This window comes from Physeter macrocephalus, chromosome 14 (genome assembly GCF_002837175.3).
Source record: "Physeter macrocephalus isolate SW-GA chromosome 14, ASM283717v5, whole genome shotgun sequence".
Lineage (NCBI taxonomy): Eukaryota > Metazoa > Chordata > Mammalia > Artiodactyla > Physeteridae > Physeter > Physeter macrocephalus.
The window spans coordinates 53536344-53549905 of NC_041227.1; the positions used below are offsets into that span (position 1 = coordinate 53536344).

General features: G+C 45.7%; 1 protein-coding gene across 1 annotated transcript in view; it reads right to left on the reverse strand.

The window, feature by feature from the left end:
- The window catches only part of ABAT (4-aminobutyrate aminotransferase), a 48410-nt gene extending 35289 nt beyond the window's left edge, over window positions 1–13121 (reverse strand). Inside the window, exons 1-4 of the mRNA XM_028498801.2 lie at window positions 13029–13121; window positions 7361–7458; window positions 5485–5514; window positions 3396–3513 (exon numbers count right to left, since the gene is read on the reverse strand). Of these exons, the coding sequence (XP_028354602.1) occupies window positions 3396–3513; window positions 5485–5514; window positions 7361–7458; window positions 13029–13098 (316 nt within the window). The 5' untranslated portion in view covers window positions 13099–13121. The remainder of the gene's footprint in view (window positions 1–3395; window positions 3514–5484; window positions 5515–7360; window positions 7459–13028) is intronic.
- Between the last annotated feature and the right edge of the window lie 441 nt (window positions 13122–13562).

Here is a 13562-nt window from a genome sequence, read left to right on the forward strand (position 1 = left end):
ATGAGCTGCTTGTAAATCTTGGAGATTAATCCTTTGTCAGTTGCTTCATTTGCAAATATTTTCTCCCATTCTGAGGGTTGTCTTTTGATATGGTCACCTTATCTTTGGTAAAGGAGGCAAGAATATACAGTGGAGGAAAGACAGCCCTTCCATAAGTGGTGCTGGGAAAACTGGACAGCTACATGTAAAAGAATGAAATTAGAACACTCCCTAACACCATACACACAAAAAAACTCAAAATGGATTAAAGACCTAAATGTAAGGCCAGACACTATCAAACTCTTAGAGGAAAACATAGGCAGAACACTCTAAGACATAAATCACAGCAAGATCCTTTTTGACCCACCTCCTAGAGAAATGGAAATAAAAACAAAAATAAACAAATGGGACCTAATGAAACTTAAAAGCTTTTGCACGGCAAAGGAAACCATAAACAAGACCAAAAGATTTACTTTTGAACGGACACTTTCTATCACTAGGGTGAAAAAGCTGCCCAAGGCTCTGAACCTGGGGCCTGATCGCCTCCATAACAGCAGATTAACAAGTGTAGATTCAGGTGTTAAAGACCCAGCATCACCCAGGGGAGACTCTCTCCTGATGGAATCAAAGAGTGAACAGATTTCAAAAGCCTGTGGTTTCACTCTGCGGGATGCAGGGAGCATGGATTGGGGCAGTGATGTGAGGACCAAGGGAGAGAGAAATTAACATTCTTCCTCTGCCTCTCCACGCCACCCCTCCCCGCCCCACTCCCAGCTGTGCTGAGACCAAGGCTGGGGAGTGCTCAGTAGTCAAGGAAGGAACACTGTGGGGCTTTTCCAACTGACCTTTGGCTAGAGGTCTTCCAGCTCTGACTCTTTATCACACTGCCTGGGTGTTTATGACTTTTCTGCCTCAGTAGATAAGGCAGTTTCAGGGAATCAAATTAAGCCGCAGATGCAGCATTTCCTATTGGCTTCAGAAGGAGAGATGAAAGCAGAGCTGGCCCTCTGATCAGGAAATCCTACACCTGGGCTTTTGATGCCATGGGCCCCCGTACTGCAGGGCAGGGGCGGCTGTCTGGGAGGCTGCTATTACAGAAGTCAGCTTGAGAGGCAGAGTCGTTGGATCAAATCCTGGGCTCCCTGGACAGCTGGGGGAACCTGCAACCCCTTGAAACCTGGCTCCCTATCAATAAACTGGAAGTGATAGTAAAAGACCCGATGGTATAGGATGGTCTTAGGGATTACATGAGATAACATGGAAGGCACTATGCCAGACAGACAGTAATTTCTCAATAATTATTAGTTTAAAAAAATCCTCTCAGTGACTACAGATGTGGGAAAAAAGGTGGCTAGAGAGAGAACTTTTTAGAACTTCTGGTCTTTTGACAGCTACTGCCAGCCCTATTCTCCCACCCCCCGTAGAGATGCTGGCTGGCTGGGGATTAAAGCAGAAGGAGCCCCAGTGGCGGTGGCGGTGGGGGGTGTGTGTGTGAAGGATGCAGAGGTTAGCCGGGAGGAGACTGGCCCACAGTCCCAGGAAGACTCGAGATCTTATCCCGTTCACTCCAACAGGATATGGAGAGAGGGTTTTGTAAATCTTAGACTCCAAATCGCCTTCAGAGGCCAAGGGATCGCTGAATGATGAACTTCCCCCAAACAATGAGTCATCCACCAACTGTTGAATCTCATCCTTTTTTTTTTTTTTTTTTTAATTTGGCCTCGCCGTGCAGCTTGCAGGATCTTAGTTCCCCAAGCAGGATTGAACCTGGGCCTCCACAGTGAAAGTGCTGAGTCCTAACAACTGGATCGCCAGGGAATTCCCCAAATCTCATTTTTAAAAAAAAAATTTTTATTGGAGTATAGCTTTTTTTGGGGGGGGTATGATTCTTTTTATTATTTATTTTCTGGCCGCACTGCGCAGCATGTGGGATCTTAGCTCCCCAGCCAGGGATGGAACCTGTGCCCCTGCAGTGGAAGCGTGGAGTCTTAACCATTGGACTGCCAGGGGAGTCCCCTATGGGAGTAGTGTTGATTTCCAATGTTGTGTTAGCTTCAGGTGTCCAGCAAAGTGAATCAGTTATACATATGGAAGTCCCTGCTCCTGCAGTGGAAGTGTGGAGTCTTAACCATTGGACTGCCAGGGAAGTCCCCTATGGGAGTAGTGTTGCTTTCCAATGTTGTGTTAGCTTCAGGTGTCCAGCAAAGTGAATCAGTTATACATATACATATATCCATTCCCTTTTTTTTTTTTTTAAGATTCTTTTCCCATAGAATCTCATCCTAATGGGAAATAAATAGGTTCGAGGGACTGGGCAGGGGGAAAGCAGAAGAGGCATGGAGACCTAAAGGGGGGTCTCAGGGGAGAGACCCCAGGCGGCTGAGTGCAGGGGCTTGGAGCGGGGTGGGGAGCTGTTGATGGGGAGCCCAGAATGTCTGGCATCATCCACTAAGGGACAGGTTTCATCCGACGCTCAGCCTACAAACCAGTGGATGCCATGGGTGATCCATCGACCCAAGAAACATCGACCATCCAAGCTACGAACAGCAGCCACCTGCATGTGCCAATCAGCCCTGTCTGTCCCGTCTGCCATGCCCTCCTGCAGCAGCACAGCCTTGCTCTGGATGGCCAGGAGGTGAGCGTGGTAAGGCAGAGGCTACTGGTGCCCCTCCAGGTCACCTTTCCTGGGTAAGCCACCCCTCTCCCAGCTGCTCTGTGTGTGTGTGTTGGCGGGGGGGCAGTGCTGCTAATGGCTCCAGCTGCCTCCTCCTCTGGAAAATTGCCCCTGGTGAATGGAAGCCGCTTCGCCCAAGAGATGACACAAGTCCTTCCCTCTGGCAGCTGATGGGCAAGGCCCGACTGGCCCAGGGGTACCCAAAGGCCAGCCTCTTTGCCTTGGTCTGGGACCGACTCTGGGGTGCAATGCACGCTTCAGAGACCCCCGTGGAATCAGGCTGTGGCTGGTCTCTGGCTGAGACCTCATCCTTCTTAATTTCCCCCCGCCCTCTGCTCTCTCCCTCCCTGCCCTTTCTCCCAAGACCTCTCCCTCAGTTAACCACTTGCACCAAATCGCTGCCTCAGGATCTTCTTCCAGGAATCCTAAGACTGCTGACATTGGACATGGGTTCACATTCTACCTATGCTTCCTCTCCAAGCTTTGCTCACCTACCTACAAAATGGGCATATTTACCCAGATCCATACTTGTAGGGTTTTGGGGAGGAGTAAATGAGAAGAGACATGTAAAGCTCCTAGTAATACATGCTCTACGAATGACTTGTTCCTTTTCTCTGCCCTTGAGGGAAGTGTCTGGCTGCACACAAGGACGCACATCTTGGAAGGAGTGGCTGAAGTCTGGAGAGCCACAACTAACACAGAGACAGAGGCTACATTCAGGGACCGATTTTCCAGCTCTTACCTATGGGGACAGAGGAGATCTGGGAATAAAGATCCAACATCCGGTTGCCATCCACGTCCACCAGGTAATTGCCTCGGCTCTCTTCGTAATTGCAGAAAAAGTGCACAGCTTCTGCATTCTTGGGGAAAGGAGAGACTGGATCAGGCTCACTGCAGTTCCTTAGATCCTCATTCTTTCAGGATTAAGCTTGAATTGATGAAGTAAGCCATGTCCTGCCCATTTATGGACACATGGACGGTATCTGTGGGTGCTGGCAGTGTTGGCTTTTTTGCCCTGCTGGTAATTACATGGGTGATTTGCTTTATAATTGTTTATTAGGCTGTGGATTTGTATTTTATGAGTTTTTTCTGTATGTGTTTTATATATCACAACAAAAAAGATTGAGATATAACTCTGAAGAAGATTCTGAAAAGTTAAAATGTATATAGTAAGTCATAGGGCCTAAGAAAACTAAAAAATATACAGTGATTATGAAAGAAATGAAAATGGTACACTAGAAGATATTCACTTGATGTACAAAAAATTAGTAGAAAATGAAGAGAGGAACAAAAAAGACATGAGACAGAGAGAGAACAAAAAATAAAATGGAAGCTATAAATACAACTATACCAATAATAACATTAACTGTGCATGGATTAAACAATTCAATAAAAAAAAATTCAGAAACCATCAGACTGGATAAAAAGATTCAGTTATATGCTGTCTACATGAGACATACTTTAGATTCAAGAATACAAATGAGGGGCTTCCCTGGTGGCGCAGTGGTTGAGAGTCCGCCTGCCGATGCAGAAGACACGGGTTCGTGCCCCAGTCTGGGAAGATCCCACATGCCGCGGAGCGGCTGGGCCCGTGAGCCATGGCCGCTGAGCCTGCGCGTCCGGAGCCTGTGCTCCGCAACGGGAGAGGTCACAACAGTGAGAGGCCCGCGTGCCGAAAAAAATAAAAAATAAAAAAAGAATACAAATGAGGTTGAAAGTAAAAATATGGGAAAAGATGTATGATTCTCACAGCAATCATAAGAAAGATGCAATGGTGTCTACTAATATCAGACAAAATTGACTATAAAACAAATAAAATGTTCCTAGAGGTAAAGAGAGGCATTTTATGATGACAAAAGGGTCCATCCACTAAGACGACTATAAACATATAAGCACCTGGTAACACAGCCCCAAAATACATGAAGCAAAACCCAACAGAATTGAAGGGAAAAATAATTCTATAAGACTAGTTGGAGACTTCGGTACCTGGTTTTCAGCAACGGATTGAACAAATAGGCAGAAGATTAACGTGAATACACTCTAGATCAATAGATCTCACAAACATGCATGGAACACCCCACCCAACAACAGTAGGGTACACGTCCCTCTCAAGCACATGTGGAACATTTTCCAGAATAGACGATATGCTAGGCCATAAAAAAGCCTCAATAAATTTCAAAGGATTGAAATCACTCAAAATAAGTTTCCAACCCCAATAGAATGAGATGAGATTAGAAATCGATAACAGAAAGAAGTTTGGGGGGCTTCCCCGGTGGCGCAGTGGTTAAGAATCCACCTGACAACGCAGGGGACACAGGTTCGAGCCCTGGTCCGGGAAGATCCCACATGCCGCGGAGCAACTAAGCCTGTGCACCACAGCTGCTGAGCCTGCGCTCTAGAGCCTGCGAGCTACAACTACTGAGCCCGCGTGCCACAACTACTGAAGCCCGCGCGCCTAGAGCCCGTGCTCCGCAACAAGAGAAGCCACTGCAATGAGAAGCCTGCTCACCACAAAGAAGCATAGCCCCTGCTCGCTGCAACTACAGCCCGCGCACAGCAATGAAGACCCAACGTGTCCATAAATAAATAAATAAAATTTTTTAAAAAAGAAAGAAAGAAGTTTGGGAAGTTCACCAAAATGTGGAAATTACACAACACATAAATAACCAATGAGTCAAAGAAGAAATCACAAGGGAAATTAGAAAAAAATGTTTAGATCAAAAGTCAGCTGCATGTTTTAAAAAAGAGCCAGCACAGATTAAGTGTTTGTGTCCTTTGGCGAAATTGTAACAAAGAAGCAATGGAAGGATTGTTATTTCATCCCCACTCACCTGAATTAGATTCAGCTGTTTCATTAACTCCTGCAGGAGAGAAGAGAAAAGCATTATAGCAAGGACACATGCTTGCCAGAGCAGCTTAAAATCTTTCATGTTTTCCCAATATTATAAATATTTGTAAATTGCTTAATAGAATTAGTTGGCAGGGAACAATTCCTGCCAGTTAAGTTACCAGTACAACAGACAGGCTGGAGGTTTAGACACTTCAAAGATAACAGTGAAATAAACTATTTAACAAAAAAATTTAAGCTGAAGATATTTATCTAATGTCCAGAAAAGCATGGGCTCTCTTTTTATTTAGGGGTAAAAAAAGGCTTTAACACCCCATTAGGAAAATAAAATTAACTGAAAATAGAAATTTGCACATCAAAGAACCATTTATAATTATAATCTGAACACCCCACTTGTACAATTCCACATAGAAACTGGGAATTACAAACTAGTGGTTTTACTATTACAAGGATTTCTTCTTTAAAACCAAGTCAACTTAAAGTAAACTTTAGCAATTAGTGTCATAAAACTACGTATTTTCACGTAAAAATACAAAATAATATTCATGACAAGAATATGAAATTTATTCCAAGTATTTTACTATTACTAAATTAAAATCCACCCCTCCCCAACAGAAATATGCATGAAAAAAGTCTTTTGTCAGCAAAAGACTATGCAAAATAACTACAATCATTTATATCGGTACAAAGATTTCTGGATTTATTAAATAGTTTCAGCGACAAAAGAGACAGCTTTTGACTTAAAAAAAAGACACTGTGGATAAAATCTGCAAAATATACAAAGAAAATAAATTTGTATTAAAAAGGTTTACACTGTTATTTTTTAGGTGCAAACATTAGAAACACTATTGCACATTACAACACAGAATCAAGGTTAACCAGCCTTCCAAAGTGTCTTGTGTGCAGGTTTTGTAGCTTCTTTGAGTAGAAGCAGCAACACCCCTCACTCATCTGCGTCTCTTCCATCTCACAGGCTAACATCAATTCCAGGGATTCAGAGCTACCCAATGCCTCTCATACACCCTGTTCTGTCACCCTGAGGGCTTCTCCGTACACTATTCTCCTTTCCTAGAACAGAATGCACTCCTTCATCCAATTCCGCCTTGTGGCCCTTTAAGATCAAGGTCAGTGGGGCATGTGCTATACATGCCCTGTGCCATATCACATCGTCATGTTCCTTCACTGTTGTTGGAATGTTCTGCTCCGGCCCCTGATTCTGGACTCAAAGCAAGCCACGTAACTTGCTTTGGCCAACAGAATGATGTGGAAATGATGGTGGGCCAGTGTGGAGCCTAGCTCAAGAGACCTATAGCAAGCTCTCCTCTTCCATCACTGTGAGAACAAGCTCAGCCTGGCTGGCTGGAGCATGAGAGATGCACAAAGCAGAGCCAGGTCACCACAGTGACCCAAGACAAGCCTAGCCAATCATCCCTCAGGCATGTAGATGAGCCCAGGAGAGCTGCCTACCCAACTGCCAGTTAACCCTGGATGCATGAGCAACTTGTATGCTGCTAAGGTTTTGTGATTGTTTGTTACACAGCATTACTGTGGCAATAGACAACTGATACATCTCCTCTCTGCCAGTTAACCCTGGATGCATGAGCAACTTGTATGCTGCTGAGGTTTTGTGATTGTTTGTTATACAGCATTACTGTGGCAATAGACAACTGATACATCTCCTCTGAGAAGACTTCTTTGGCTTCTTATGAAGGAATGGCTTGGTTTAAGGTTCTGGATCTCTAATGGTGACCTCTCTGAAAGCAGCTAAGGATACGGGGCCCTCAGCTTGGCTGTGTTCTTGCCCCATGGACACTTTTTGCTCTTTTCTGAAACACACCATTCAGCTGTGCTCAACTCACCAGAGATCTAGGCCCTGGGACTTCCGTCTTCATCAAAGGCCCATCATAATCAAATTCAACGTCGACTTTGGCTGCGGCCTGACCGATGTGTCTGGATCCTGCAGTAAACAAAGATGGTGAGAATCCCTGGAGACAGCAGATGTGAGACTCCTGCCCTTATAACACCCAATGTCCCTAACAGAGGCAGTGCCAGTACCTCAGCCCCATCCCCGCCAGACTGCCCCAGAACTCTGAGTGCGGCCACGTGGGCACGACAAGAGCCCTGAGGATTTAAAGAAATGGGAAAGGCCGGTGCCAGTGAAGCTGTAAGCAAGCGGGCGTGCTCACGTCCTGCTGGTGTGAAGATAAGCTGCTGCCGCTTCCTGTTCCTTTCGAGTGAGCAATCTCAGTTTTTAGGATTCATCCCAAGAAAATAACGGGACCAGTGCACAAAGATATAGGTTAAAAATATTGGGACTTCCCTGGCGGTCCAGTGCTTCCACTGCAGGGGGCATGGGTTTGATCCCTGGTCGAGGAACTAAGGTCCCGCATACAGCACAGGGAGGCCAAAAGAAAAAAGAAAAAAACCAAAAACACGCAAAAAATACTTGTCATAGTATTGTTTCTAACAACGACAAAGAGGAAACAACCTAAATGTCCAACAATGGAGAGTTGCTGAATAGAATATGCCATATTCTACCATTTCACAGACAGCGGAATACTGGGAATACTATGTATCCATAATAAAAATTATCCAAATTTTGTAAACAATTTAATCTACATCCCTATGTATATATAGACCTGAGTTTCTCAGCCTCGGGCCTATTGACATTGTGGGCTGTATCGTTCTCTGCTGTGGGAGATTGCCCTGGGCACTGTAGGATGTTTAGTGGCATCCCTGGCCTCCACCCACTAGATGCCAGTAGCACCCACCTGAGAGTTGTGCCCCTAGTTGCATCAATCAAAAATCATCCAGGAGAGAGTAATCAAATGTCTAAATTCAGGTGGTCCTCACTTATAGATTTTTTTGGTTAAAAAATATTTGGGGCACAAGTCATTTGCTTGAAACTGATTTCACATTTTTTGCATAGTAATAAACTTGTAGAGGGTTAAATAAACTTGAGTTCCCAGGCTAACCTCACAGGGCTTTTTAGCTCAGCATCTTGCTGAAATGAAGGGTAGTTTCAATTCCAAGTCTCACGGATCCCTAAGCAAAAGACCGCTGTGCAGAATCCAGGATAAGTGTGTAATGATTTATAATCAGTAACCCCTAGAAATCCTTTAAATATCCCTGTTCATCTTTTATCTTCCTGGCACATATTTGGTGGTTGGCAAATGTGAGTTCCTCTTACATGGGTTGCCATGCTTGCATCAAACTAGGGGATCTCTAGATGCTTCATATAAATCATATGTGTGATCTTGTTTTATCTTTCCACAACCCTGAGGGGTAGGTTGTTATTGTTTGCATTACATAGGAAAGGAAACTAACACTAAAACATGCTAGCATCTCTCTCTGTTTTCTCTCTCTCTGTGTCTCACACACACACACACCACACACACAACTTGCCAAACTATAAAAAGCCATGATATTAGAAAACACATTTAAATTCATTCTTAATTTTTCATAATTGCTTTGAATATCAAAGAAGGTTTCTGAATTAATTATGCAATAAAGTATAGCCCTTTGAACGTAAAATCCAGTTAAAATCCAGCACTACCCTTATTTTGAGGCATGAAGGTACCAGCTTTTATTATCTTTTGTTTGATCTTACAATGAAAAGGGAATTCCCATTTATTCCACTAGCAGAGAGTTAAAGGTCATGGAACACACTGATGACTTTTAAGAAAACTGTAAACTCTTTCTCTCTTCCAGAGCTCAGGGTTACTGGTCAAGACTGAGTCCATCTAGACCTGCATTCAACAGGGATGCCTATTTGGATAAAAAGAGCTCTTAACCAGTGCTGGTCTTGCTTTGTCTCCAGCAAAGGGGGAAAGTGAAAAATTTGTAAGTAGTAAGTTGTCCTCTCATGAGGATACACAAGTCCTCCCTTCCTTCCTCCAGAAAATGTCTTGACATCGCATTGTAGGAATCAGACTTCTTGGGGGCTGGAAAGAGGGAATACCAGGAATGGAGGGAGTTAGCAGTGGGACCTGCAGCTGAAAGGATCCTGATGACAGGGAGCGTGTGGCGTCATGTGGAGTCATGGTTATGAGGATGCCAAGACCATGAGTAAACAGGACTGGGATGTGGGGTTGGGGTAGGAGCTAGGAGAGGCAGTGGATAGAGGGGGAGGAGCCTTTCACTGGGAGGAGAGATCAATGGGGCATGAGGCAGGGAGGCCATGGCCAGGTGCAAGGCCAGGTGCATGGGTCTGGGTCAAGAACTGCACTGGGTCCTACCATGTGCCAAGTCTTTGTGGGTGTGGATGGAAGAGGGCCAAAACCTCTGGGCAGAAATCCTGAAAATCAGAGTTCTGGTGAGTTTTTTGGCAACTGTGCTATCGGAAAAAGGAAGATGGGGAAGCTAACACAGATTCAGTCCCTACTTTGTGCTAGGCAGGCCCTACCTAGGCAAACGCTCACCTCTTGTTTTAATTAATCCACAACCTTTTTGTAAGATGATGTTGTCCCCATTTTACAGATGAGGATCAGAGAGGTTAAGCAACTTTCCTGAGGTCACACAGCTAGTGGGTTGCAAGGCCAGAATCTGAATCCAGAATACTTGTGCTTTTCCCACTATATCTCAATTTTGATTCTTTGTAGAGGAAAATAACCAAATACCAATACAACAAATTTTCTCTTGATGATATATAATGCCATAAACCACACACAAAAAAAGAACAAGATTTAAATTGTCAAGGAAGCCTTTTCTGGGATCGCTTATACCAAGTTGCATGAGTAGATGTCCATTTACTGAGCACTAATGGTGAACATACCAGGCATTATTCTGAGCAATTTACATGGATTACCGCATGTAATGCTCACAACCCCCTAGGTGGTAAACGTTATTATGGTTCTCACGTTAAAGAAGACACTAAAGCTCAGAAAGTTCAATTAATTTGCCCAAAGTCACATATCTGTTGAGTGGCTAAGCTGGAAATCTGTCCTCTGGACCTCTCCGGACCTCTCCTTTCCCAGATACTGTGAATGTAACTGATGTATCTTCCATTTCATCTAGTGTGGATCTTTCAAATGAAACGTTTGCAGCAAAACGACTCACTTCCCCCAGAGGCAAATTACTATCAAAAGTACAAGAGGCCTTCCCTGGTGGTGCAGTGGTTGAGAGTCCGCCTGCCGATGCAGGGGACACAGGTTCGTGCCCCGGTCCGGGAAGATCCCACATGCCGTGGAGCGGCTGGGCCCGTGAGCCGTGGCCGCTGAGCCTGCGCGTCCGGAGCCTGTGCTCCGCAACGGCAGAGGCCACAACAGTGAGAGGCCCGCGTACCGCAAAAAAAAAATAAAATAAAAAAGTACAAGGAAGCCAAAAAATGTTTGAATTAATATTGAACGATCCAGCATTTTCATTCATGAATAAAGCAGCATGCCCAGAAGGCAGGGGTGTGCCCTGACACACAAGACCAGGCATAGTGGGTAAATCCAGCCCAGCCCTCTGTGACCATGCCAATCCAGAGGCATTTTTTAACTCTAAACTGTAAAAGCAGCCGTCCAATGTTTTTAACGTCCTCTTAGTCTTCTACTGAGAGTAATAAATGAATGTCATTTTCCCAAATAGCAAGGGTTCTGTATGTGAGCCTGGCCAAAATCAAGGTCATGTTCAACTGGAGTTGTTTGCTCTGGTTTTGTTTAAAATACCTTATCCCTCCCCTCAACTGTCCACCCCACTTACTCTTAACAAGGAAAATATCAGTAAGCAACAATGAAAAAACAAACACGTCTAATTTCACCACCCAGAGAGAACCATTCTGCTGTCTGGTCTCCCGGTCTCTGTGCTCTACTTGCTGATATAAGATTATAAACGCTTTGCATGATGCCATTGGGAACACTGTCTCAGGCCATGAACTATCAGCATGTTTAATGGCTTTGCAGTGATCCAATGGGTGGAGGCACTGCACGGAAGCATCTGAACACAGTGAGGGTGGTAGCAGCCTGTGGCTCCCCACTTGGGCACCCTCTTCTCTCCCTCACCCTGAGGAAGCAGCTGCCGTGTTGTGAGCTGCTGCATGAAGACATCCACGTGGCACTGAATCCAGCCACAGCCACGTGAGTGAGCTTGAGAGTGGATCCCCGGCTCCCCCGGTGAACCTTCACACAGGACCACAGCCCTGGTACCAGCTCAACTGTGCCTCACGAGAGACCTGGACCCAGAGCATCCAGCCAAGCCACCCTGGATTCGTAATCCACAAAAACTGTGAGATAATAAACATGCATTATTTTAACCTGTTAAGTTTGCAGGTATTTGTTATATGACAATAGATAATTAATATGTAGTTAAGGGTGTGGGTCCTGGGGCAACCTGGCTCAGCTCAAAGCCTGGCTCAGTCACCGGCAGGCTCTGAGACTCTGGGAAACTTACATAACCTCTCTGAATCTCAGTTTGGTTCAGAGCAACGTACCAAGGTCAGTTCCTCAGTTGTGACAAATGCATCCTGGTGATGTAAGATGCTAACACTGGGGAAAACTGGGTGAGGAGCATATGGGATCTCTTTGTACTGTCTCTGCAATTTCTCTGCATACCTAAAATATTCCAAAAGAAAATGTTTATTTAAAAATAAAACCTGTGGGAGAGGAGAGAACATTCCTGCTTTTTATCCCACTCAGGATATAAACACCTGCAACATTGAACATGCAAACCAAGGCCTCGGTCAACAATTTGTCTTCAGAAGGCAGACATGACTGACAATAAGAAGGAGACATTGTGACAAAAGCACGGGGCTCTGAAAACTGGGGACAGCCTGGAGGGGCTGGCGTCCAAAGGAGGCTACTGCAAGCCTCCCTCTCCCAGAGCCGCTGGGAGGCACGTGGGGGAGTGATGATGATAACCCAGCATTTGGAGCCGGACTGACTTGCATTCAAGGGGCTGCGTGACTTTGCTTCTCTGAGCCTCAGTTTTCTCATCTGTAAAATGGGATTCACCCTTTCCTTCCTCATCAGACTATAGGGATGGAGGTCTCCTGAGATCACGAGGGCAGGGTGCTCACTTGGTTACACTGAACTCAGCGAGGCAGAGAGAAATAGAAGCATCTGAGAGAGACCACGGTGCCAGAATGAGCCAGTACTGTTGGCCGGTTGGGTGCAGGGTGAGTGGAGGTGAGGGAGAGGGTGGGGTGGACATTCCTGGGATGGGGCCTCCCATCTAGTGCCCTTGAAGCTTTCAGGTGAATTACAAGGACTTCTGTAGTTTTCTTGTTTCTCGGCAGTAAACCCAGCTATGTGTTTTCTCCAACAATCCCTATGCAGCCAGCTGGGCCCTTCTGGCTGCTGGGGCCACCACCTCCGTGCCAGCAGAGTGGCTCCAGGATGGATCAGCTCCCTGACCACTGCAAAGCTGTCCACCCGGGGACAGGAACACATGGTGGAGATGGGAAGTGTGGCGAGTGGGACAGTTTTATGGGGGTGGGTGGGACAGCAGATCCCTTTATCCCCAAGGACTTTTTCAGACCCCAAATCCCTAGTCTGGACTGTGTCTTCCATTAGGGCCAGTTCTTGCCAAGACCTCCCCAGGGCTTACCGGGCACCAGCAGGCGGTAGTTGTGCTGGAAGCTGCAGGCCAGCCGCCGGGTGAGCAACATGGAGGCCATGATCACCTCCACCGGCAACAGAGACCCCTGTCACACGTTCCTGCCCTGAAAGAAAACAGAAACAGAGTCACGCCAACAAAGACCACACCCTTGCTGGCCAGGTATCCCACTCCCCACAATTTCCCCACACAGTGGAGAAGGTTCTTCTAATATGAAATCCTTTGCTTTCATACAGAATATAAACTTTTTTAAAAAATAAATTTATTTTATTTTATTTATTTTTGGCTGCGTTGGGTCATTGTTGCGCGTGGCCTTTCTCTAGTTGCGGTGAACAGGGGCTACTCTGTTTTGGTGTGCGGGCTTCTCATTGCGGTGATTTCTCTTGTTGCGTAGCGTGGGCTCTAGTCATGTGGGCTTCAGTAGTTGTGGCACGCGGGCTAAGTAGTTGTGGCTCGCAGGCTCTAGACTGCAGGCTCAGTAGTTATGGCGCATGGGCTTAGTTGCTCCGCGGCATGTGGGATCTT